Source organism: Polyodon spathula, chromosome 20 (genome assembly GCF_017654505.1).
Source record: "Polyodon spathula isolate WHYD16114869_AA chromosome 20, ASM1765450v1, whole genome shotgun sequence".
Lineage (NCBI taxonomy): Eukaryota > Metazoa > Chordata > Actinopteri > Acipenseriformes > Polyodontidae > Polyodon > Polyodon spathula.
The window spans coordinates 30,871,753-30,898,127 of NC_054553.1; the positions used below are offsets into that span (position 1 = coordinate 30,871,753).

Below are 26,375 nucleotides of genomic sequence, written 5' to 3' on the forward strand. Positions count from 1 at the left end.
GTGCAAACTGAACTCACAAATTTCAATTTGCATCGGTCCAAGATTTTCTTTCGGGGCAACTAGTGTTAACAGAAATCAGAGTTGGTCATGTGTCCTGACTACATTACTTGTTTTCTTTTAAATCAATGCTGGAAGCTGATCCTACCATTCCAGTTCTGTCTGATTTGCAGGGAGGGGGTTAAGTGGGCTGTTCGCTCTTCGCTCTTTAGTGTTGGGGTGTATCCTGGGGGATGCTTGGCTGGTTTTATTTCTATGATTGAGTGCTGCATGCAGAACAAATCCTAGTGTAGCTGGATAAATGAAAATAGATGTCCCCCCCCCCCCGGGCCCCTTGACCTTCCTCTCCAACAGGAGTAAGTCGGGGGGAGATAGGAGGAGGACGGAAACTGCCTTCAGTGCGGAGTCACGCCACGGCGGGTGACGAGAAGACTGTTCGCAGGAATACCCGCTGATTACACTGCAGCAAACGGCTCAGAGACACGACAGTGTGATTGGAAACCTGCAGCAGGCTCAGCCAGGGTGAGGGAAGCTAGAAGAAAAACAAGAGGGTTTGATCCCAGGCTGGCTTGGCTGCACTGGCCCCTCACCTCCAGAGGTGTGGGTTCCAATTCCCATTATGGCCACAAGGGGGATTAGCTGGTCTTAGTAACCTGCATCAGAAAATGCACTGCAAGAACTAATTGTGCACCTATGCAGACAGCATTAAACCTGTTCACGGATGTACTAACATAATATTTGTGCAGTTTCTGTAAATTCACCAACCCATTCTGATTTCACACGAATGCAACCCGAAAGGTTTGCAGGAGGCTGGGGCTGTACGGTAAGGGCGAAGGAGAATCCGAGTCAAAGGACCAGCAAGTCTAAGCTAAGGATGGTCCGTGCTGCTCAGTGTATAAATTGAGAAGGCTGAACTGTCAATTGCTGCCTATACAGCACCTCTCATGAACAAGAAACTGGATCGCACAGATCCAACAGGAATCTTAATGACTGTTTTAACAGTCTCGCACTGGAAATCTGCCATCCTGTTTCAAAACAATCCAAGAATCTATTACAACCTCTTCCATCCCTAGGCATCTGTGAGCCGGTTAATTTGATGTTATTGCAGATGCAATTTAAGCCCTGTTTTTCTAATGATTAAACCTGCCAAGTTCAAAACTAATGAGAAAGTGACAGAGAGGGAGAGGAGTCAGGGCTGTGAGTCCTGAGAGACCACAGAGTCATTTCACACCGCTGAATTTGTTGACGCCGTTAGGCAAATAATTTATTAAAAAAAAAAAAAAATAATAATAATTTTTTTTCTGTTTGCTGTCCTGACACCTTGTGTAATGAATACATATTTATACAACAGGAAAAAGTTACAACTGAGGTGCTATAGCGGTGAAAACTGTGTCTGTGACTGTGGTGCCGTTGCAAACAGCTTTCACAGAAACAGCTGCACAGACCTCGCAGAAAGACAAGGCTTGTGTACGCTCTCGTACAAACCATTTTGCACTTGCATCCTCTTCTGGGCACAGGGAAACAGTTGCACCTATTGGTGTCACACCGTATCGGGTACACAATCCTGTCACTTAGTTAGAAACATTTTCACAACTTCTTGCTGTCTAGTTTTCTTGTACATAGAGAGCAAAGAAAACATCTTGCAAATATCTTGGCATCCCTGATCTTCAAGGCAACCCCAACATTTCTACCCCTTTGTTATTCGTTACACAGAACACAGGCTCAGTTACACAGAAACACAGGCTCCATGGCTCCGGAACAGGGAAATTAAATTGTGAGTGTGATCAATAGTTAATATCCAGTGTGCGGAGGAGAGATGTAGAGTATGAGGGGTTTAGGTATAGCTGACCGAGGCAGAATTATATTAATTTCATCCCACTGACTTCCTGCACAGTCACAGTTGAATCATTGAATCGTTTTCTATACATGCAAAAAAAAAAAAAAAAAAAAAAGATTAGCATTGGCGTGTGAGTGAAAAGGGGGGGGGGGGTCTCCTGGGAACCCCTAGTCTGGCCTCAAACACCTTCCGTGTCCTTGAGAAATCAATCCAGAGAGCCACGCTGAGACCCCCTCCCCCAGAGGCCAGTGGCTGCTGATTCCACTATTGTACCTTTGTGAATCAAGTCCTGAAAAGCTGGAGATTTGGCTGATTTTTTTAAGATTTTTTTTAGAAAGTGTTTTTCTGCTGTTCTGAAGGTCAGTGGATGTGATTTTTTTGTATACTGTTTTGTTGTGGAACTGCAGCAGGTCCAGCCTTGCCGGCACATTTGAAAGCCTCAATATAACACTTTGCTGGGTCCTGCTTGGCTTTGTCTTGTTAATAAGCTGGCAGGGGATCCTCGTTCCAGCTCCTGTAGGACACTGTGTTACTAATACAGTATCGTTGGGGAACAGCACAGACAGCACACCCCGTGCACACCAGATACCTTCCAAGCGGTACATGAAAGTATTACCGAGGCTGTCAATTCACATATTTGGAACCACTAACTAACTAGTGCTTTAGTGTCTGTGCTGCAGCACTAGCCTGAGTATCCAGTTCTGCAAGTTTGAGACTGCTGTTACATCTTGAAGTGCAAGCCCTGCTCAAGCCATGGGGCTCTGTCCAGAGCTGTACTGCACTGTTATCAACCCCTGACATCACCTGATCTGTGCTGGTCTGCATGAAAACCATTAAGCACTAAAGAGAGCCGACCCAAAACACAGTGACTGTCCCAGAGTCCGGCGTGCCTTGCGGAAAAGCCAACGCTGTGAATTCAGAAGACCCGATGAGTGACTGATGTAAAACAAAAAGAACTACTCCAAACTGATTTATAACCAGGGATATGTTAATAAAACAATGGCGATTGTGTTAAAGATATCGCAGTAGTACATACAGTAAAGCAGAAAGGTTGTGTTTGAAACCCTCCTGCCTGTCTCCTCCTCCTCCTCTTGCGCTCGGTACGCAGTGCAGGGCAGAGGCATGTTGGAAGGTCAGGCTGTGGGACTTGTGCCAGTTTATTTGCTCATGCAGTAGTTTACACGCAATACTGTACAGGGTTTTAAAATATTAATGCGCGCGCACACACACAGATTACTACAGAGAGAACAAACACTAACCCATTCCAGGGAAATGAAAGAAAGCCCCGATTTCTGTGCTGTGTTAACGGCTGAGAGCAGTGGGCAGGTGATGTCTTCGGGGGCTGGGTTGTAAGGCTGTTGTAGTGAGCAGCTGCTGATTGACTTGTGATTGAACATCAGTAGGAAGTCAAACACTTCTAATGGGGGAAAAAAACTAAACTCAGTATGCAATAGTACTGTATTGATTTCAAATCCATGCTTGGCTTTATTTATGTTTTATGCATCATTTGTTATTTCTCAATTCAGTAGTTCACAAATGCTGTTAAATCACTGATAGACCATGGAGGAAGTAAACTGTATATGCGCTATACAGCACTGTAAAAGGGCCCCTTCATTAGTTTACTGAGGAATATAGAGGTACAGTAGCGTGGAAAATACGAGACAAACACAGCAGCCGACGTCCACAACGCTGTCAGTGCAGCAGGCTGAGCTGTCCAGCATCTGGAAATGAGCTTCAGCTGTCCAGTGTCTGGAAATGAGCTTCACAGAACACTTGCTTCCATATAAATTGCAGGACCTTGCTTTCGTAAAGAGAAAAAGGGATTTTAAAGGTTGCTGCTTCACTGTGCCTCCAATTAAATGCAATACAAAAACTTGTTAATAAAGTATGTGTGTGCGTCATATATATATATATATACACACACACACACATGTATTTCAGAGCGCACAGATTTATTTTCAATTAAAATGAAATGAGAAGTGAAACATCACATCCTGACTCCTCCCGGGAGAGAGCGTCTCCTTGCTCAACTCCCGCAGTCCTAGATTTTAATAAAAGACAATTATTTAAATACACAAAGAGGTTTTGGTTGTAATGTTTTCATTATTCACCAGTGAGGGATTGCTGCAGCAGCCTCAGTGACAGGGATACAGGCACACAGCAGTGCAACCAATTCCAGGGAGAGGAAGAGGGGAGGGCAGGGGAGGGGCGACTTGGTATGGACATTCTTTAGCACAATTCCAGGAGTGTCAGAATCCAGGTCCCGGTGATTGTGATACTGGTCTCTGGCTGGTTGGGCTAATCAAACCCTGTATCTTCAGAACAGCTTTCCCAGGCTTGAGGAAACTTCCTTAACGTTGCAGCTGCTCTATCTTGCTGCAATCCAGCTCCTTGACTGTGTCTCTCTCTCTCTCTCTCTCTCCAGGCCCGATACAAGCAGAGCCTGGACCCCACGGTGGACGAGGTGAAGAAGCTGTGCACCTCACTGCGCCGCAACGCCAAGGAAGAGAGGGTGCTGTTCCACTACAACGGGCACGGCGTGCCCCGGCCCACCGTCAACGGGGAGATCTGGGTCTTCAACAAGGTACGGGGGGGTAACACAAGGGATCGGGGTCTTCAACAAGGTGCAGGGGGGGTAACACAACAGATCTGGCCCAGCCCAGACCCCACCATTAGCAGTGTGAGCCACTGCTCAGACTAGCAGTGTGCAAGTCCAGAGATCAACACACCTGCTTGCTGCTAATGTAGCCAAGAATTATCAATTTCTTCAAAGAGGAATGGAGCCAAGTAAATATTCTCACAAAAAATCTCCCTGTGTGTACACTCTGTACACGGTGTCCTGCACTGTGACAACAGTGTTCCCTTTGTACTGAATAAAGACATGCTTTAGGTACATTGCGTTTGCAGCCGTTCAGTCAATGTGTGTGAATCGTACCTGTCCCGTAATGAACAAAACCTTACGGGTTCCCTTATAAAAGTTTACCATAGTAAAAGCATGGTTAAATATAGCAAAGCAATGTAAAGAACAGTGAGGTATGGTATAGCGTTTTAACTAACATGGTAAACCTGGGTAAATGCATGGTATTACCATGGAAAAAGCAGGGTGAAAATGCAAAAACACCATGGTAAAACACCATGGTAAAACACCATGGTAAAACACCATGGTAAAACACCATGCAAAAACACCATGGTAAAACACCATGCAAAAACACCATGGTAAAACACCATGCAAAAACACCATGGTAAAACACAATGCAAAAACACCATGGTAAAATACAATGCAAAAACACCATGGTAAAATACAATGCAAAAACACCATGGTAAAACACCATGGTAAAACACCATGCAAAAACACCATGGTAAAACACAATGCAAAAACACCATGGTAAAACACCATGGTAAAACACAGTGCAAAAACACCATGGTAAACTTAGTGTTGCTGAAACGTGTGAAGCACTCTCACTCATTGTGATTGTGGGAAGACTTGTAACAGGGTAACGTTCAAGACTCGCGTTGCATGTGGTTTTAAACGATTTTATGTTTAAACTGCATAGGTTTAGGAATGACTGAGTGAGCGAGGAGTGTAAAACCTGTAACCTTGGCTTCTCAAGACAGTAACGAAGCTCCCTTGGCTCAGGCTGTGATGTCAGTAACAGCGCTGTCTTGCGGTGCAGTGGTTTGGGGTTGGTGTCTGGTGTGAGTGCGCTGTGTTTTCTTGTCTTGCAGAATTACACTCAGTACATCCCCCTCTCTGTCTACGACCTGCAGACCTGGATGGGGAGCCCCTCCATCTTCGTGTACGACTGCTCCAACGCCGGCATCATCGTCAAGTCTTTCAAGCAGTTCGCCCTGCAGCGGGAGCAGGAGCTGGAGGTAGGGGCCGCTGTAGAGCTCACACAGTACACTCTGCTGCACTCCCTTCTGGGGTTTTTTCCCCAGTCAGGTCACTGAGTTCATTGACCGCTTAGCAGGTTCAGCTTAACCAAGACCTGCTTGGAATAAAGACCTGGACTGGATCTCGTGAGACACAGGTTCAAGGTGTGTGCCTGTGTGAAATGTCTTGCTTATGTATAGAAATTAATGAGCAATGTGCATCCTAAAGGCTTGATCTTTAAAAACGGGCTTGCCAGGGGCTTGTTCTTTCACTCTTGAGAAAAGAGCCCTTTAGAGTAAATTGTTATTTGTAACATGTTGTTTCAGCACAATGAAAAGACTCTCTCTGATACGAGCTTGGAGAGGATGGGAGAGGTTCATCCACAACTGTAAAAATATTATACAAATAGTAATCATAAGACAGACAGGTGCAGTGCTGCCCCTTTGTAACACTTTCGGGCCCCATGCAGTAGCTAAGAGACTGTGCTGCTTGTCCACCACCGTATAACGAGAATGGTGTTTCTGTGTGCATGTCTGTGTGTGTGTGTTTCTGTTTCTGTGTGTCTCTGTCTGTCTGCGTGCGTGCATGTGTGTGTGTGTCTGTCTGTGTTTGGTTGTCGTGTGTGTTGTGCTTGCATTAAAGTAAAAGTAAAGTATTGCAGTGTATATGAATGTGAGTGAGCAGGAGTGTGCATTTTAATGTATGATGTGTCTGTGTGAGTAAGCGAGTGTTTATCTGCCTGCTTATGTGCTTTGAATTTGTACAGAAAAAGGAGTCAGTAAGTCATCTGTCAGTTGTTTCATCCCGTGGCTCCAGATATGTGGGCTGCTGCTACAGCAGCAGTGTGCAATAAATAAGTCATCCCTTTCAGGGTTTTTTTTTTTTTTTTTTTCAAAACATTCTTGTGTGAAATATTTTTTCTCTTTTAAACGCATCATTTCTACATGTCAGTTGTAAATTATTTACAGGAAAGTTTTTAAAACTGGTTGATTATCTGCAAACAGCAGAAACTAAACTTAGGCTGTTAAACTAATGAGATTCCAGCACTGTGAGCTCACTACTTATACTGTACTGTAGTGCTGTATGTTTGCGCACAACCCAGGACATTATGACCCAGTCTGGCAGAATAATGGCAGCTTTGCTTGAGGGAGGGCTAGGCCTGAATGGGAGAGAGAGGCAGGCAGATACAGTTCAGGTCAAGCATGAGGGGTGCTGACTTGCAAAGCTGTGATGCTTGTAGAATAAATTAGATAAACTTGGCAGACTGATCAAAGCTATTCTCTTGGAATGAAGCTGTTGTGTGCGTGAGTTATTTTTCAGGCTAGTACAGTGAGCCTTGATGGTTATAATGAAGAGAGGGAACACTGTTAACATTTTATAAAATATTTAAAACAAAACTCAAAAAATCAGTAAAGGCCTTATTGAAGATGAATCCTCCGTGTGGTTGCTTTCCCTTTACTTGTATTGATTTGTGAGCAGTATGGTTCCATGTGTGCAATCCAGTTTTGCTTCTGTGTGACCATGTCTCTGTGTTAGTTCCTACAAACGTGTGCGCGCGCGTGTATCTGTGTGCATGAGCGCATGTGCGCGCCTGTGCGTGTGTGTGTCTGTGCGTGTGTATCTGTGTGCATGAGCGCATGTGTGTGTCTGTGTGCATGAGCGCATGTGTGTGCGCGTGTGTGTCTGTGCGTGTGTATCTGTGTGCATGAGCGCATGTGTGTGTCTGTGTGCATGAGCGCATGTGTGCGCGTGCGTGTCTGTGCGTGTGTATCTGTGTGCATGAGCGCATGTGTGTGTCTGTGTGCATGAGCGCATGTGTGTGCGCGTGTGTGTCTGTGTGCGCGATATGTTTTTCATGTTTTACAATTGAGAAAGGCATTGCTAATGATTTGAATGGATCTGGTTTTAATGGTAATAGTAACCCAGACCGATCTCCGGGATTATGTATGGTGCATTTCAAGGTCTGTCTGTCTCTTTTTTCCTTTGTTTAACACAGCGCTTCTGTGCTGTAAGATTGCGTGGCTTTTCAAAGCAGTTAGGTGAAAGCTGCTGTCTGCCTTGACAGCTGAAAGAACCCAAGCTGTACAATTCAAAAAGGGGGGTGTTTATAATTTTAATGAAGTGATTTAGAGGAACTCAGTGACAGACATCAGGGAAAACACACAGAAGCAGGTTATTCTTTTTGTGTTTCTTTTGTTTCTTGTATTTGTTTATTTTGCACTGAAGGCTGCTGCCTGCTCTGAATAGGCTGTTGTTGTTTTCAGGAACCTGCACAGGTTTGCATGTCTTTACTGGCAGGCTTTTAACCCCACTATACAGCAGTCAGGCCAGGTGACAAGACCCCCACTAGCCATGCCTCTCAGAGACAGAGACATGCTTGCCACACCTGCCAACGGTTTTCACTAGTTTGCTTCTCAGTACAACTTAGTTAAATTGCAGGGCTGTTTCATTTAGTCTTTTTTTATTTCATTTGTAGTGTAGTAAGGGAGCTCTCTTGAGACACATCCTGCCTTTTCTCCAGCTCAGGATTCAGATTGAGTTCTCCAGTTTGCCATGGTGGTGCAGATGGAGACTGGCACAAAGTGATTCCATGCAGATGAGCCTGAGTCTGCTGATCTGAGGCAGTCCATTCAGAAAGAGCAGGGGAGCATTCTGACCTGCCTAGCCTGTGATTGATTGCTTATCTCAGAACCTGTCATTGTAAATATAATCTGCGCTGCCTGGCAGGTAAACCTGTGTGTTTCAGAGGATGAGCAGGAGGATTCTGGGAAAGCAGCTTCAGTGTAGCAGGCACGCTGCTTTGCACTCTCTGTTGCACAGCATGTTGGGGTCCCCCCTGGTCCTCCTTGGCCGTGTAGGATTGGAACTCTGTACCCTGACACTCCTCTCTGTCTCTGTGTGTGCCTCTCTCTCTCTCTCTGTCTGTGTGCCTCTCTCTAGGTAGCTGCCATCAACCCAAACCACCCACTGGCTCAGGTGCCGCTGCCACCCTCCATGAAGAACTGCATCCAGCTGGCAGCGTGCGACGCCAGCGAGCTCCTCCCCATGAACTCCGACCTGCCGGCCGACCTCTTCACATCTTGCCTGACCACGCCCATCAAGATCGCACTGCGCTGGTGAGGGTCACGCCCATGTTGGTGAAATCACCCTCTTCCAAGGGACCGGTCTCCCTGCACAGGGGTGTCTTGCGTATCTTCTGCCGACGTTGACCTGTTCAGGCACTTTTTTTATTTTATTAAGTAAATTATTTAAAAACGTCGGTTAGAGCTGTTGTGCAGTTCTAGCCGTCCTTGTGAGTTGACTGTGCCCTGTGATCCCTCCCCTCTCTTGACAGTTTGGGTCCTGTCCTACCCCTCGCTGTAATACAATATGAGGAAAGTGACTTGTTCATAGAAACGATTTCAGGTTCACAACAAGAGTGAGAGATCAGCCCGACTAAATCCCATCCCTGCAGTTTAATTTAGACACTCTGATTGATATTTTCTCCTGAGTTGCACTTTCGGTACCTTGTTCTGTACTGACCTCCCCTCCCCTCTTTACACAAACACATGGAGTAGAGCATGGGAGCCAGTGTGGTCTAGTGGTTAGAGCTGAAAGACTGGGAGCCAGTGTGGTCTAGTGGTTAGAGCTTAAGGCTGAAAATGTTAAGGAATTCAAGCATTGATGGAGAGGGAGGGAGGGAGGCGGAAAGAGCGTGTTTACAGAGTCCACTGGAGCAGAAAATGACAGCTGACGGAGCACAGTGTTGAAGGGATTTCCTCAACCTGATTCCTGAGAGCTGCGAGTGAAGCAGGAGAAAGAAAGCGTGGGAGGATCGCAAATAAGAGGCTTCTGCTGCTGCTGCAGCATTTTAAAAGCAAATCTGAAAACCTGATTCGAAATATCCACTCTAAGGTGTCCCTGCGTGGCTTGGTCTCAGTGCATGGGAGAGGGGACAGGAGAGTGATTCCTTCAGTTTAATGTACATGACCAGAGTCTGTTGGTTTGCATTATTATATAACAACCTGTGCCCTGGTCTCAATTGCCACTGAGGGACTGCGGTGAAATCCTGATTAGCCCCTGAGGTAATGCAGTCCAAGAACATTGCTAATCTGGGTCTATGAAACCAGCCAACAACGGACTTGCTCATGTGGTTCATGGAGCAGGCAGGATATTCTATACAATATTATATAATGAATACTGTAGGGAAACTGGTTTAGTCCTGATGTGATCAATTACGTGATTTCATTGAGCCAATGAAAGCCTGCGTGTGGGCCGGCAGGCTGGCTTTGAGGTGAGCAGGGAGATTTTTTCCAATCTTTTGTTTGATTATTTAAAGGAGGAAAGAGCAAACCCCTCCACGTCAGGTGCGCCCTGTGTCTCCCTCTGACTCGAGATCAGACGCTGCATTTCCCTGTGTCTCCCTCTGACTCGAGATCAGACGCTGCGTTTCCATGTGTCTCACCCTGACCGGAGATCAGACGCTGCGTTTCCCTGTGTCTCCCTCTGACTCGAGATCAGACGCTGCATCTCCCTGTGTCTATCCCTGACCCGAGACCAGACGCTGTGTTTCCTTGTGTCTCACCCTGACTCGAGATCAAGCGCTGCGTTTCCCGGTGTCTCACCCTGACTCGAGATCAAGCGCTGCGTTTCCCTGTGTCTCACCCTGACTCGAGATCAAGCGCTGCGTTTCCCTGTCTCTCGACCCTGACCTGAAATCAGACACTGCTTTTTCTTTTTTCTCTGCAATCAGTATTCAGAAGCCGGTGTGCGAGTGCCCACGCTCTCCTGTTCACTTTATCTAAGGAGCAGATAAACAGGCTCTGCTGAGGATAGCCGCGCTTGTCTCTCCCGCTTATCGTTCAGCCCTCCTGCAGATTAGAAGGGCTGTTGGAGCGATGGAATTCATTTGCATCAGAGGCGTGGGGAGTTCCCAGTTAATTCTTTGTAACAGAGCCTCCTGAATCCTAATAAATACCAGCTTTGATTCCCGAGGCGCTGGGTTATAGGAATCGCAAAGTCACAGCACTAGCACATGTGCAGGACCAGGCCATGCTGGGCCATGATAAAGTCTATTTTCAGTGCATGGTCTGTCCTGTTTTTTCTCTCAGCGCCCCTCTGGTGACAAGTTGCCCAGCTAATGCATTTATCATGTTACACGTTACCTGTCCTACCCAAGAGAGAGCAGAGTTTCCTTATCAGTCAATACCATAATTCACCCTCAGGTTATCTATTCAGTTAATCTTGATATCCACACTAGATCTGATCCTGAAATGCAAAGCAAAAGCCTGTGCACATGCAGAACAAAAAGAAACTCCTTTGTGTACCTCGGAGCGCCTATTGCTCTCGATTGCACAGCTAATGAAGTGGAACTGACTGTCGTGTGCTTTAGCACAGGGGGTCTCGGGGAGGGGGGGTGCTTGATGTGATGCTGCAAAATGAGTTCTCTGTATTGGAGAAGGTAATCGGGGAGCGAGAGGAACTTCTACTCTGCAGCCTGCCGCTGAGCAGCTTTTGAGATGTGCAAAGATGCATCTTCATATCATATTCCTGTTTGCTGAAGCTCATAAGATTGTTTCTTTCTTTCCTTCATGCCTGCTCGCTCTTTATCTAGGATTTTTCTCCCACATGCTTCTCCTCCTCACTCGCTCTCCTCCCTATACCAGGTGTCAACTTTAATCATCCTGTTTTTGATGCTCCACACCCCCATTCTGCTGCTTGGAGCAGCATTGCAGTTCCTGTGTATTGTTTACAGAGATGAAAATAATTCTCCTGTTGCATAGAAGTTTCACCCATTCCAGGTTTTAGTACAGGCTTGATTAGCCAGTGTGTAGGTAACAAGCTCAGTCTTATTAAATTTTATAGCAAAACCAGGATTGGATGAAACGTGCTGTGCAGCAGGAGCCATATTTCCATCTCTGAGTTAGATAACAGGAAGCACTAAATGGGGAGCATTGACAGGTATATACTGTACAAAGAGGTGTGTTCAGAACCCTTTTAAACCAGAGTACCTAACGTAGGCCATCACTAATCAGGACAATGCTTTGGCAGTGTGCTGCAGATTCTGGAGGCTGCTCTGACGGGTGGCCCCCTCTTCAGTATCCTGCTCTCCACTCCCATTCGCAGCGCTAACACTGTATTGGAAACACAAGGATGAATTCAAGAAATGCGTCAGGATAGCATTTACACTAATTAACCTTTGTTTTCTCTGCGCACGGCATCACCTCTGGTTTGGTCCTTTTTAATCGGATTGACTCCCCCCCCCCCACCCCCCGTCCCACTGTTGAGTGCTGGGAGTGGACGTGACCCAGCTCTCTGGCTTGTGGGGTGGAGGTGGTTGGCTGGAGAACAAGAGAGCCTGTTACAAATGTTTCTGTTTTATTAAACCCATCGCAGAAAGAAATACTGCTCTGCGCTACTGTGTGCTGCGCAGCACTGCTCTGCGCCTCTGCAGTAAAGCAGGGGTGGGATAGAGAGGCTGGGTTTTCTGAATGAGTAAATCATGTGCAGACTAAAGGTGATTCAGTCATTTAGCTCTGCAAGTTTCCTTTTTTTTTTTTTTTTTTTTTTTTTTTTTTTTTTTAAACCAAACCTCAGCAGAATTGTTGGTGAATAGTTGGGAGTGGAGTGGTGAGCCACAACTAGGTCAAGCAGACAGACATGGTCTGTTTTTCTCTCTGCTAGTCAAACCTCAAGGAATATGATTACAGGTTTAGATACAGAGAGAGGAATATGAGTACAGGTTTAGATACAGCGAGAGGAATATGATTACAGGTTTAGCGGTTGGGTTGAGATACAGCGAGAGGAATATGAGTACAGGTTTAGCGGTTGGGTTGAGACACTGCGAGAGGAATGTATTAAACAAGCTTGATTTTCCTCTTGAAATACATTGTATTTGCCACTCGCAGCCTGTATCTCACAGCCTCCCCCCTCTCCCTCTCTCTCTCTCTCTCTGTTTCTCCAGGTTCTGTATGCAGAAGAGTGCCAAGCTGGTTCCCGGAGTGACGCTGGATGTAATTGAGAAGTAGGTGCCAGGGTTAGTCACATCCCCATGCTATCCTGTGGCGTGGAGTCTAGTTTCCAGGGTGATGTGGAAAGTGGGGCAGGTAGCTCTGCACATGGCAGTGAGCCGCTGGTCAGGAGTCTCTCCAGGTCTTGGCATGGAGGGCCAGTTGTTAGGAGACAAACCCACTCAAGCTGTATCTAACCAGGCTCCCTGCAAAGCCAGGGAAAGCGTCCCTCACCCCTGCGGCTGCCTGCATTCTCAATGGAGGATCCTGTAACGTCACAAAATTGTATAGGAGGACGTGTTTTTTTAATATATATATATATGTATATATGTATATATGTGTGTGTGTGTGTGTGTGTGTGTGTGTGTGTATATATATATATATATAAGTGGGAAATGCAATAGAAAGGTATTTAAGAGTAAAACTAAGAATGTTGCGGTATTGAATCTTATTGATGGTATTGATGTTGTGGTTGATCTTATTGATGGTATTGATGTTGTGGGAGTCATACGCTGCCAATAGCAGGACGCTCCGGAAGTTCATTCTAACCCTGATCTCTCTCCTCACTGAAGGGTTCATTATCACAGCCTTGGCAGAGCTGTTCCCAAGGCCAGCCTGCAGCACGGTCCTGCCTCGTGGAGATGGACTTTATCAGACTTTATTCAAACTTTATTTAACAGGGTAGTGCCGTGAGACATAGCTGCTTCCTTCTAAGGAGCTGGTTTACATAAAACAGCTCACATAACAGACGCTGGCTTAATGAGCAAGCTAATGAAATGCTAATTATCTAGGAGGAATGCATGAAAACATAAAGCATCAAAATAATAAACAGAAAAGTTTATTATGCAAGTATTAACATCTGCATTCAAGACCACAGAGGAACTGAAAGCTGTTCCTGGTAAGCTTCATCAGTAGACCCAAAGAGTTATATCTGCAGACTCTCTCTCTCTCTGATGCACTGTTGAAAGGTACAGTACTAGCATTGCAGGAAGAGAAAAATTCACGTATTGATTGTCTTTTAAACAGATAACTGAGTAAGTTTACACTGCGGCAGTGTGCGTGGATGCCTGGTTCTTCTCCTGTAATGCCATATTAATATTAATTAAGCACAGTAAGAGATATCACAGGGCAGGGTTTTGCTGTTTAGTTGATCATGCTGCTGCATTCGAGTTACTGTGCTATACGAACAGCTTCATGGACACTGCAGAGAGGCAGACCCAGCCCCTCTCGTGGGGAGCCAGCCCCTCTCGTGGGGAGCCAGCCCCTCTCGTGGGGAGCCAGCCCCTCTCGTGGGGAGCCAGCCCCTCTCCTGGGGAGCCAGCCCCTCTCCTGGGGAGCCAGCTGCTGGCTGTGCACAGAGAGGGTCAGGGAGCAGGGTCGCCCCAAGGTCTCCTGCAGTGGGAGCCTGGTTCTAGGCTGTGTCCAGCTGCAGTCTGTGTTGTATAATAGGAAGGATTAGAGCTGTGCTGAGCCAGACAATCTTTGCTGCTCAGTACAATTTGACATCCTCATTAAAACAGCAATGTTCTTGGTTTGTGAGACTGGCCTGTGCTTCAGCGGTGTGATCCACATGCACTGGCTGGAAAGCATCCAGCTTCGACATGTTTATTCCCTGTCTGGTCTGTCTGTCCTGTTAGGATCCCTGGCCGGCTCAATGACCGTCGCACTCCGCTAGGGGAGCTGAACTGGATCTTCACGGCCATCACCGACACCATCGCCTGGAACGTGCTGCCCAGAGGTGAGGCTGCACTCCTTTTAGGCAACGCTGTGTTTAATGACCCTGACCTATCTGTTTGAACACACCTTTTAACGGTTACTTCTTTGGAGCACAAAAGTACTTTATACATATAGACTTTTATGCATACCGCACACACGCGCACACACACCCACATGCAACCCTTCTCTGCTGTGTCAGAGCCCTCACGTCCTTCTTCTGCCCACAGACCTGTTCCAGAAACTGTTCCGCCAGGACCTGCTGGTTGCGAGTTTATTCCGCAACTTCCTATTGGCCGAGAGGATAATGAGGTCGTACAACTGCACGCCTGTGAGCAGCCCCCGCCTGCCCCCCACATACATGCACGCTATGTGGTGAGTGATCCTCACGCCCTGCCAGCACCAGCACAGAACTGGGGATTCAAGTAGAATAGTGATACATTATAGAGAGTTAGATAGTAATATAATCATGCAGTAATAGAGGATTTGATAGCAATACAGCAGTGATAAAGCATGCAACCCTGATGAAGCCATTAGCATCCAGTTGACAGCTCCAGTGATCTTTTGCAGGTGATTTACATGTAATACTGCGTGCAGGTGAACGCAGTTCTGAATTGGAGAGATTAGATAAGAATGCAGTAAAGTTCATCTAGCATTACTCTGCCGTCTCCGTTCTCTCTTGATTCTCACTCTCTTTTGATTCTCGTTCTCTCTTGATTCTCGTTCTGTCTCAGCTCTCTCTTGATTCTCGTTCTGTCTCAGCTCTCTCTTGATTCTCGTTCTGTCTCAGCTCTCTCTTGATTCTCGTTCTGTCTCAGCTCTCTCTTGATTCTCGTTCTGTCTCAGCTCTCTCTTGATTCTCGTTCTGTCTCTGCTCTCTCTTGATTCTCGTTCTGTCTCTGCTCTCTCTTGATTCTCGTTCTGTCTCTGCTCTCTCTTGATTCTCGTTCTGTCGCTGCTCTCTCTTGATTCTCGTTCTGTCTCCGCTCTCTCTTGATTCTCGTTCTGTCTTGATATCTCTTCTGATAAGTGAATAGTTATTCTTCACATGAAAGAACCGAAACCCTGGACTGAATTCAGTGAATCTCTGCTCGCTGACCGACTTGGTCCTGCTCCATCTGCAGCGTTCTGTCTCTTAAAAATCAGTTGCATAAGAAAATGTATGAACGCGAGGAGGCCGTTCAGCCCATCAGTGCTCATCTAGTAGAGTATCTGATTGATCTCAGAACTTGGTCAAGTTGGGTCGTAAAGGATCCAAGAGATTCTGCCTCAGCAATGTGACTAGGTAACCCACTCCACTCCCTCACCACTCTGAGTGAAGAAGCTTCTCGTTTGAAAAGCCACATCTTTTCGTTGCGTTTTGGTTTCAGTACTCGAGGGGGAAGCCAGCGAGTGTGACAGCAGATTAAAGGACTCTGGTTCCTGTGGGGAGGCAGAGTATTTTAATGACTTTCCAACTACGGTCTTATGAATTCAATTTTAGATTCAAATGAAGTGCCTCAGGATATCAACTGAAGTGTGTAGTGTGAATTATAATGCTACTTGTAGTTACATAGAGCCTGGTATAATGATATACACTGCTCCAAATGAGTGCTGTATGTAGTTTATACAGTATTTATGCTCTAGGAGCATGCCTTGGTTGCATTACACTTCTCAGAGTATCTGTCTATCCTATCTATCTATCTGTACTATAAATAATGTGGTTATTATTCACTTGCATACTTCTGTTATCCTAGAATGCTTTGATGTTGTTATTGTTATTGAGTTAATAAGCAGACTAGTGATCCCGTTCTGTCACGGCTCTTCTGATTTGTATCCACATGTTCTTTGATAATTCCTACAATGCAAGCATGCTGACTTCCTGAATATGTAGACTCCCCCGGTGTCGGGGCTGAGAAGAAGCAGGGCTGGACTCTGGGTGTGCTGTGAGGCACTCTCTCCAGTCTCTCCTCTGTACTGTCTGCATTTACTAACTCATCAGTACCACTTCACTGATGTTTCCACGTATTCTTTTACAGGCAGGCCTGGGACCTGGCGGTGGACATCTGCCTGTCTCAGCTTCCTACGATAATCGAGGAGGGGACGGCATTCAGGGTAAGTGCAGCAAGAACCACGGAGAGACACACACGCACGCACACACGCCTACAGTGAGGATGACAGTACTGTAGGTCCTTGCTGGCACTGAAGAGGCACGTAAACCAGATGCAAACCTCCAAGCTTCACAAAGTTAAAAACAAAGAACATTTAGAATGTTTCCAAGTCAGGGGAAACTGTGTCATTCATAACATCAATCCAAATTGGATATAAAGCTCTAGAAATTGTGCATCATCAACGATACACAATACAGATAGTTATGCATCATAAAATACGACATTACTCTATTTGCAACTATTGAATGATGAAAGATGTATTGTAAGAGTGAGTCCACATTCATCCGTAGCTCATTCAAGTTTTATCTGAAGCACAGCAGTCTGTCATTTTAATGATTTCTTTAGTCCTTTGTTACAGCACATTGAGCAGAAGTCCATGCTTTCAATGTGCAGATCATGCATCAGGTTGCAGGTCCTTGCCGTGCTAATCAGTATTTCTTTACTCCAACCTGTTCATCATGCAGAGGGGATGCTGTACAATGCGGCGAGGTTCACTGTAAAGGGAATGAGTTTTATTTGATGATGTTTGACACCGATAACTTGAACATGGTCCAGCAGGCAGGAAACTGGGCCCCCCTCCAGGACAGGAGCTAGCAGGGAGGCAGCTGTTTTAAATGTGAACTCTGTCTGGAAGGAGATTCGCCGACTTCTAGCACAGAGCAAAGGCTGAAATAGACACACGCACATGCACACAAATTACAGGAGACTACTTTGTGCATAACCAATGTTCTGCTTGAGCCCTGTGAGGTAATGTGGGTCTGCCATTTCCTGCTGTGGTGTGATCAGTAAGCTCTGCTGTAACACAGGACACTTGTAATCCTTTAAGAAAGAAAACTAAAAAAAAAGCCAGGTTTGAGTAGTTGTGTCATCAAAGATTCTGAGCGGTTGTGTAACTGCCCGTTCAGGGTCTGTATGCAGTGGCCCCTTATCTCTGTGGAGCTGCTACTGCACACCCTGTATCAGCTTGCACTGTCCCTGGGGTGCTGCTCTGCATCAGGCTCTTGGGATGGTTGTCCAAATTTAAACCACAGCACTGCAGCATGTATTAGAAACACCATGCTTATTATGGAAAATATACCTATTTTTATTAGCTCTGTGGAACTTACATTTCCCCTACCACTTTTTGATTTTAGTGCACAATGAAAATACTCCTACTCCTACGGATTCACAGACACCAGTTAACACTGATCTTGGACTGCTTTACCTAGATTAACATCAGTTAAATCCTGGTTAAAATGTAATGTTTCCTTCAGGTTATTTGTGTGCCTGTGGATGGCTCCTTGGCTCAGCCAGGCCAGCACTCCCAGAGCAGCTGTGTGCAGTGTGGTCCAGTGTGGTCCAGTCACTCCCAGAGCAGCTGTGTGCAGTGTGGTCCAGGCACTCCCAGAGCAGCTGTGTGCAGTGTGGTCCAGGCATTCTCAGAGCAGCTGTGTGCAGTGTGGTCCAGGCACTCCCAGAGCAGCTGTGTGCAGTGTGGTCCAGGCACTCCCAGAGCAGCTGTGTGCAGTGTGGTCCAGGCATTCTCAGAGCAGCTGTGTGCAGTGTGGTCCAGGCATTCTCAGAGCAGCTGTGTGCAGTGTGGTCCAGGCACTCTCAGAGCAGCTGTGTGCAGTGTGGTCCAGGCACTCTCAGAGCAGAGCAGCTGTGTGCAGTGTGGTCCAGGCACTCCCAGAGCAGCTGTGTGCAGTGTGGTCCAGGCATTCTCAGAGCAGCTGTGTGCAGTGTGGTCCAGGCACTCCCAGAGCAGCTGTGTGCAGTGTGGTCCAGGCACTCCCAGAGCAGCTGTGTGCAGTGTGGTCCAGGCACTCCCAGAGCAGCTGTGTGCAGTGTGGTCCAGGCACTCCCAGAGCAGCTGTGTGCAGTGTGGTCCAGGCACTCCCAGAGCAGCTGTGTGCAGTGTGGTCCAGGCACTCCCAGAGCAGCTGTGTGCAGTGTGGTCCAGGCACTCCCAGAGCAGCTGTGTGCAGTGTGGTCCAGGCACTCCCAGAGCAGCTGTGTGCAGTGTGGTCCAGGCACTCCCAGAGCAGCTGTGTGCAGTGTGGTCCAGGCATTCCCAGAGCAGCTGTGTGCAGTGTGGTCCAGGCACTCACAGAGCAGCTGTGTGGTCCTGGCAGTCCCAGAGCAGCTTTGTATAGTGTGGTCCAGTCACTCCTAGAGCAGCTGTGTAGAGACTGAGATGGCATGTCTGTTCTTTGCTCAGGACTGTGAAGAGGTGGTCATGGTTTAGAGGGTTGAAAGTTTGTCACCCTGCTCTGCCCCATTGACTCCTCTTTCTCTCTCTCCCCCTGATTGATCTGCTGTTCCCCCTTTTCTCTCCACAGCACAGCCCCTTCTTCGCAGAGCAGCTGACTGCCTTCCAGGTTTGGCTGACGATGGGAGTGGAGAACCGCAACCCCCCGGAGCAGCTTCCCATCGTGCTGCAGGTAGGGGCTCCCGGGGACTAGGGGAGGCAGGGGTGCTAGGAGTGGGAGTGGGATGTTCCAGCAGTGAATGCACCAGAACACTTCAACCATCATGCATCCAGCAACTTGCCCCTTACAGCCAGGAGAAGCAAGCACTGTCAAGCTCTGCCACAGTGGTGTTTTCTTATCTTCCATATTGCATGCAGATCTACAGATTGTGACGCGCCAGTACTTAGACACGCAGACTCCAGCCTGCCCGGAGCATGAGAGCACTGGCAGGCAGCCCTGCTGGCAAAGGGCAGTGGAGGGGGGTGTGAGCCACAGTGTGACAGATGATAGGATCCAGATGGTGGTTCTTCCCTCCCTTCCCTCACGTGTTAAAACCAAAGCGTGTGAAGATTAATTAGGACTGATTGCTTGTTTATACAAACCACTTTCTCCAGCCGTAGAAGCAGCTGTCAGATTGTCTCTTCTCTGTTGAGGGACGATGGGATGGGCTATAATACTGTGGGGTTCACCCTTGGGATGTAAAATGAGGCTCACTGCACCCCTAGGGAAGCTTTACAAGACCTGGAGACTGGGGTGTACCCCACATCGTGAGTCACTGTGTCTTGTGCTTTCTTAAACAATAGACTCTGTGTCTGAGAGATTTGCACCAGCAGTGTTTAGCACAAATGGCAACAGTTTGCATTGCAGTGACTGACTGGCAAGCTGACACACACACACGCGCACATATGTTTGTATTTCTATACTTATGAGGACTTCCTGTTGACTCTAATTAATTATATTTTTATTTTACTATTTCTAACTCCAGTTTACTTTACACATGTTTTTTTTACCTTGTTAGGACCTCCTCACAAGTCATTTTCTTTCCAGCATATACTATACTTGATGACATTTTCTCAAATTTTGTCCTCACAAGTATAGAAATACCTGTATACACACACACACACACACACACACACACACACACACTGCAAACAAGCAGTACGACACATTCTAAATCACTCTGCTGCTGCTGATGGTGATGATGGAGGTGCTTGCTATGAAATCTGTGCAGTGTATCATAACCCATCAGTTAAGATGCGTAGGGGGGTGTTGTTGGATCAGCAGCAGGCGATCAGCAGCAGGGAGGGGGAGGCGGGGGGGGGGGGGGGGGGGGGGTCTTGCACCTTTGACCTCTATCAAGGTCGTTGGAGATCAAAAGCAATATGTCTTTGTGTGCATATAGAATGGATTAAAAACAATGGAATGTGTGCTGTATTGTTGTTAGCTGAGGCAATACCTGACCTTTCTGAGCTACTTTGCAGCTGTGCAGGAAAGAGTTCATGTGCTTTGTGTCTGTGTGCAACACACCAGCTTGTATTACAATTTGATCAGATCTTAAACATGCCCGTGAATCAGAAGGGTGTGCAGATAGTGGTGGTGTGGGCTCCTGCTAGCCTGGGTTTACCCAGCGATACACGTGCGTATCGGAAGCGCGTGTCTGTCTGCCAGGCTCTGACGAGATTTTATCGCTGTCATTCCATGAAACTCTCATCTTTTTTAAATGTCAGTTTCAGATCCCATATGGAGGAATTTATTTACATGTGCAGCCCGTGTATGAATGCATTTGAACGAGCAGATTTCATTATTTCAATGGATCGCTCTTTTTCAGATTTTTTATTGCTGTGTAAATATGTAGGTTGCACATCTGTTGCAATTGTGCAAGTTGATCTGTCTGTCGCCTCCCCCCCCTCTCCCGGCTCTGTCTCCTGATTGCAGCCTTGCTGCCAGTTGCTCTGTGTTTTGAGTTTCTGTTCGGTGACACGAGGCTTCTGAAGGGATTGACCTGCTGTTTGGGCCTGTAACATATTAATACAGAGGGCAGGCTTAATTCTGCTGCGCGGGCCTGCCATCTGTCCGCTAATCCGCCTCTGGAACATGAATTGCAGAAGATCTCATTCGTGAGCCGATTCAGACGTCATTCCCAGATAATGAAGGCGAAGGGCGTGCCGTGGCTTTAATCCCAGAGTTTTCCTTTGGTCGGCTCTGGTTGCTTCTTGTGTTTCTGAAATGAGTTCCAGTAGAACAGGAGCAATCTGTGGCCACACCCTTTCTACCGGAAAACACAATCTGAAAGCATAATGGAATTAATTATGTAATCACAGAGTCTAAATAATTACATGAGAATCATGGTCAGAATGCATTGTGTAAGTGCACATGCTGTACAGGCATAGCGAGACATGGAGAACACTATTACTGTAAAGTATAGAGGCATACACTCACAGGATACCCGTTTGCAGCTGAAAGTGAGCGCTCTCGTTTCTGCTCCCTGTCTTCCTTCAGGTCCTCCTGAGTCAGGTGCACCGGCTCCGAGCGCTGGACTTGCTGGGCCGCTTCTTGGACCTGGGCCCGTGGGCCGTCAGTCTGGTAAGTCTGATACTCGCACTCATCCATGTACGTGGGGATGAAAGAAGACTCCTGCTGCATAGTGGTTTAATCCAGTCCTGGTTTTACTCTTTTCATAAGACATGCCTGAGCTTCTTGCCAATACCCTGTGGCTAATCAAGCCCGTAGTAAAACCTGGAATGGGTGAAACAGCTATGCAATAGATTTCTTATTTCTATCTCGTGCACACACTCATCCCTGCTCTCGCACTCACCCCTGTACACATCCCTGCTCTCACACTCATCCCTGCTCTCGCACTCACCCCTGCACACATCCCTGCTCTCACACTCATCCCTGCTCTCGCACTCATCCCTGCACACATCCCTGCTCTCACACTCACCCCTGCTCTCGCACTCATCCCTGCACACGCCCACCCCTGCTCTCACACTCACCCCTGCTCTCGCACTCATCCCTGCACACATCCCTGCTCTCACACTCATCCCTGCACACATCCCTGCTCTCACACTCATCCCTGCTCTCGCACTCACCCCTGTACACATCCCTGCTCTCACACTCATCCCTGCTCTCGCACTCATCCCTGCTCTCACACTCACACATCCCTGCACACTCATCCCTGCTCTCGCACTCACCCCTGCACACATCCCTGCTCTCACACTCATCCCTGCTCTCGCACTCACCCCTGCACACATCCCTGCTCTCACACTCACCCCTGCTCTCGCACTCATCCCTGCACACATCCCTGCTCTCACACTCATCCCTGCTCTCGCACTCATCCCTGCACACACCCACCCCTGCTCTCACTCATCCCTGCACACATCCCTGCTCTCACACTCACCCCTGCTCTCGCACTCATCCCTGCACACGTCCCTGCACTCACCCCCCTGCTCTCACACTCATCCCTGCACACACCCCTCACCTGCTCTCACACTCATCCCTGCTGCTCTCGCACTCACCCCTGCACACCCTGCACTCACCCCTGCTCTCACACTCATCCCTGCACACATCCCTGCTCTCACACCCCTGCTCTCGCACTCATCCCTGCACACACTCACCCCTGCTCTCACACTCATCCCTGCACACATCCCTGCTCTCACACCCCTGCTCTCGCACTCATCCCTGCACACACTCACCCCTGCTCTCACACTCATCCCTGCACACATCCCTGCTCTCACACTCACCCCTGCTGCTCTCACACTCATCCCTGCACACACTGCTCTCACACTCACCCCTGCTCTCTCTCACACTCTCTCGCACTCCTGCACACATCCTGCTGCTCTCACACTCATCCCTGCTCTCGCACTCATCCCTGCACACACTCACCCCTGCTCTCACACTCACCCCTGCACACATCCTTGCTCTCACACCCCTGCTCTCGCACTCATCCCTGCACACACTCACCCCTGCTCTCACACTCATCCCTGTATGCACTCGTGCTCAACCACATGCTTTTTCCAGTAAAATAAAACTTTCAAAAGTTCCCACAGGACAGAAATGCATTAAGACCGAAATCCAGCCAATATACAGACACACTGACAGACACACAGAAAGGTGGGTGGTGTTTACCATTCACACCAGCTAGCCTGGTTTCCTATACATTAGCCGCATCGCATGATAAGAACATCGCAGAACTAGTCACACAGTTAGTTTCCAGCTCTGTGCATGTTCACTGTCAGTAGATTCTGAGTGTCTCTCGTTCCCCCTCCCCCAGGCTCTCTCCGTCGGGATCTTTCCCTATGTCCTCAAGCTCCTACAGAGTTCAGCGCGGGAGCTGCGGCCACTGCTAGTGTTCATCTGGGCCAAAATCCTGGCCGTGGACAGCGTGAGTACCAAGCGCTCCTCTCCCCTCTGCTCTCTGCCTCATCTCGGCATTGCTATTATATATTATTTACTATGTCTCCACCATGACCAGCACAGGCACGCCTTACGGGCGCAGCCACCTGTGGTTTGTTGTAGGACGGCCTGGAAAATGAGGTGGGGGGGGTCATATCTCTGTGTTCATTTCAGAAAGGTGAAAGATCTCGTGGCATCTTTCATTTTTTAGTTTGTTTTTTTGTAGCCCCCGATCCTGGCGATTAGCAGACCAGGGGTCTGTGCGAGTGACCTTTTTTCTAGAAGAAACTAAGTAAGGCTGGTATAAGGACCCTAGGTGAGAACATAGGTCAGGACATCCAGTACTTCTGTGCTAACTCTCAAAAACAAACTACTGTGGCCAGCTGTTCATTCCAGCCTCTTTTTGTCCATCACTTTCTGTGGGAACAGTCTGAAGGTCTCCCTCAGTTGCACCTTTATTAGAACTCTGATAGCAAGTTTTCCTGTGCACTGTACACACAAACATTTCATCCTTCGCACTGCGAGGTTGGATCGCATCTTGTCGTGGCGCAGAAAACCTCAGCTGGAGGACAGACAGACCTGGGTTAGGGTTAGGGCAGTGCAGGGGGACAGAGCGCCTCACTTGTCAAACTCTTTGTCGTTGCAGTCATGCCAAGCTGATCTTGTGAAGGACAACGGCCACAAGTATTTCCTGTCTGTCTTGGCGGACCCCTACATGCCGGTGAGTTTGGAGGCTCTCTATCTCTCTTTTGTGACCCGATTTGAAATCGGGTCTCGTGTTTTAAAGCAGGGTGAATACGCACGCTGCACGACCAGGCCACCCTTGGCAGAAGGTTTTTGTAACGTTTTTAAAAATGTTCCTTTTGCATATTCCAGGCTGAGCACAGGACCATGGCAGCTTTCATCTTGGCAGTGATTGTGAACAGCTACAACACAGGGCAGGTGAGCAAGGGGAAGAAATCTGAGAGAATCCAATCATTTCCCTTTGAAAACGACGAGGGTGCTCACAGCGATCCTTCGCAAGTCAGTACAGAGTGACCCAGATGGGGCTCTGCATTGCTAGCGACTGGTTCTCTCTCCCCCTCTCTCTGCAGGAGGCCTGTCTGCAGGGGAACCTCATTGCAATCTGCTTGGAGCAGCTCAATGACCCTCACCCTCTTCTGCGCCAGTGGATAGCCATCTGTCTTGGACGCATCTGGCAGAACTTTGACTCTGCACGCTGGTGCGGCGTGCGGGACAGCGCCCACGAGAAGCTCTACAGCCTGCTATCGGACCCCATTCCAGAGGTGTGGGGTGGAGCTGTGCTTTTGGGAAACGGGAGCTCCTTGTATGGTTGCGTGCAACACCCATTTAAAAAGTTTACTGTAGTAAAAGCATAGCACATGTAATAAAGCACAGTGAAATCCCAGGCTAGCATTGTAAAGCCCAGAGAGGTATGGTAAAGCAAGTTAAGAAACATTGCAAAACATTTGAAACAATGGTAACAGTGGAAAAAGCATTGGAAAACTGCAAAAAAAAAAAAAAACTGCAAGGGAATGCCCATCTGAATCTATTCGTGCTCAGTAGAGATTATGGCACCTTGTCTAGGCAATAAAGAATAACAGTATTTTAATGAATAAAATATTTAAACCTAAAATGAAACATACTGGCAATAATACCAGCAGCACCTCTAGCTGTCAGGAACTGGAAACTGTTAATTATAACCCCAAGAAAATATTCTCCCTCCCTCCTCCTCCTCCTCCTCCTCGAGTGAGCTGAACCTGTCCTACAAACATGCTCTGAGCACTGACTGAAGAACTGCATCGATACTCCTGAGTATTATTACTGGAAAAATGAAGAGCCCCCCCCCAGTGACACCCCCTCTTTCTGATTGAATACACAGCCAATTCTCCAGCACGCTGCAGCCCTGAATCTCCCTGAATCTGCACTCATTTCAATATTGTCTGCAGGACTGCAGTGCAGTGAAGAAGCCAGTCCTGGAGGGGGCAGCGGAGAGGAGAAGAGGGGGAAGGGAGAGTAGTGGGGGTGGGGGGGGGGGGCTGAGGAGACGCCCTCTCGTCGCCAGTAGCGGTCATTCTGTGGTTTGGAAGGGCTTGCTAGAGAGCCAGGCATTTTGTTATCTTGTGTTTGAAACAGAAGCGTTCCTGCTGGTAATGTGATTTAAACGAGCTGTGCAGACAGTAATTGAACGGGCTGTGTTTCAGTTTATCAGAAGTCACTTATTTTTTATTTATTTTTTTCACCTGTTACATAAAATACTTTAATGGTGGAGAGTGAAGTGTAAAATATTTGTTAACCCCGGATTGCACAATGCCTTGGTGCCACTGAATAATTCATAATGTAGCATAGCAAGCAGAACACAGTATTTGATCTACTTTATATACAGTATGCACAAGGGTATGTGTTGTGCTTCCAATGTGAAGTAGCTCACAGGCTATACAGCAAATGTCCTCAATCCTCACTGCTTGCCTACAGGTCCGCTGTGCCGCTGTATTTGCTCTGGGCTCCTTTGTGGGGAACTCGGTTGAGCGGACAGACCACTCGACCACGATCGACCACAACGTGGCCATGATGCTGGCGCAGCTTCTCAACGACGGCAGCCCTGTGGTGCGCAAGGTGGGTGAGTGGCTGAAGGGCTGTGTAGCCCGGCCGTGCCCTGGCAGCGTGTCACGGGTCTCTGGGCAGTGTTGTTTGGGGTTAATGCTCGCCTGATCCCCTCTCTGCTTCCTGTTTTCCTGCAGGAGCTGGTGGTGGCGCTCAGTCACCTCGTGGTTCAGTATGAGAGCAACTTCTGCACCGTTGCTCTGCAGTTCATGGAGGAGGAGAGGAACTATGCTGTGCCCTCTCCCGCCAGCACCACAGGTACCTGCTGCAGAGAGCTGGGGCTGGACCATGATCTGTTAGTCTCAATCAGTTATTCTGCTAAAAAATGGTTATTGATAATCCTGTTCTGTGTTTTGTGCTCAGAGGCTGGAAACCTGACCCCGGTGAGGGACAGTCCTGCCATCCCACGCCTTCGCTCTGTCAGCTCGTACGGGAACATCCGGGCCGCCACGACGGTGCGCAACCTCAACAAGAGCCTGCAGAACCTGAACCTCAGCGAGGAGGGTAAGACATGAGAGAGAGGGGAGCTCTGAGAGTAGGGGGGCTGCAGAACCTGATCATCAGCGAGGAGGGTAAGACATGAGAGAG

The 26,375-nt window shown here is 47.8% G+C and overlaps 1 protein-coding gene across 1 annotated transcript in view; it reads left to right on the forward strand.

Moving 5' to 3' along the window:
* Positions 1 to 4,247: 4,247 nt before the first annotated feature.
* The window catches only part of LOC121295471 (regulatory-associated protein of mTOR), a gene marked incomplete at its 5' end in the record, with an annotated part of 50,181 nt that continues 28,053 nt past the window's right edge, over positions 4,248 to 26,375 (forward strand). Inside the window, 16 exons of the mRNA XM_041220106.1 lie at positions 4,248 to 4,418; positions 5,561 to 5,707; positions 8,649 to 8,824; positions 12,652 to 12,711; positions 14,335 to 14,435; positions 14,641 to 14,785; positions 16,429 to 16,504; positions 18,882 to 18,983; positions 21,291 to 21,374; positions 23,062 to 23,172; positions 23,830 to 23,904; positions 24,060 to 24,125; positions 24,278 to 24,469; positions 25,659 to 25,799; positions 25,925 to 26,045; positions 26,151 to 26,291. Coding sequence (XP_041076040.1) covers positions 4,248 to 4,418; positions 5,561 to 5,707; positions 8,649 to 8,824; positions 12,652 to 12,711; positions 14,335 to 14,435; positions 14,641 to 14,785; positions 16,429 to 16,504; positions 18,882 to 18,983; positions 21,291 to 21,374; positions 23,062 to 23,172; positions 23,830 to 23,904; positions 24,060 to 24,125; positions 24,278 to 24,469; positions 25,659 to 25,799; positions 25,925 to 26,045; positions 26,151 to 26,291 — 1,909 coding nt within the window. The remainder of the gene's footprint in view (positions 4,419 to 5,560; positions 5,708 to 8,648; positions 8,825 to 12,651; positions 12,712 to 14,334; positions 14,436 to 14,640; positions 14,786 to 16,428; positions 16,505 to 18,881; positions 18,984 to 21,290; positions 21,375 to 23,061; positions 23,173 to 23,829; positions 23,905 to 24,059; positions 24,126 to 24,277; positions 24,470 to 25,658; positions 25,800 to 25,924; positions 26,046 to 26,150; positions 26,292 to 26,375) is intronic.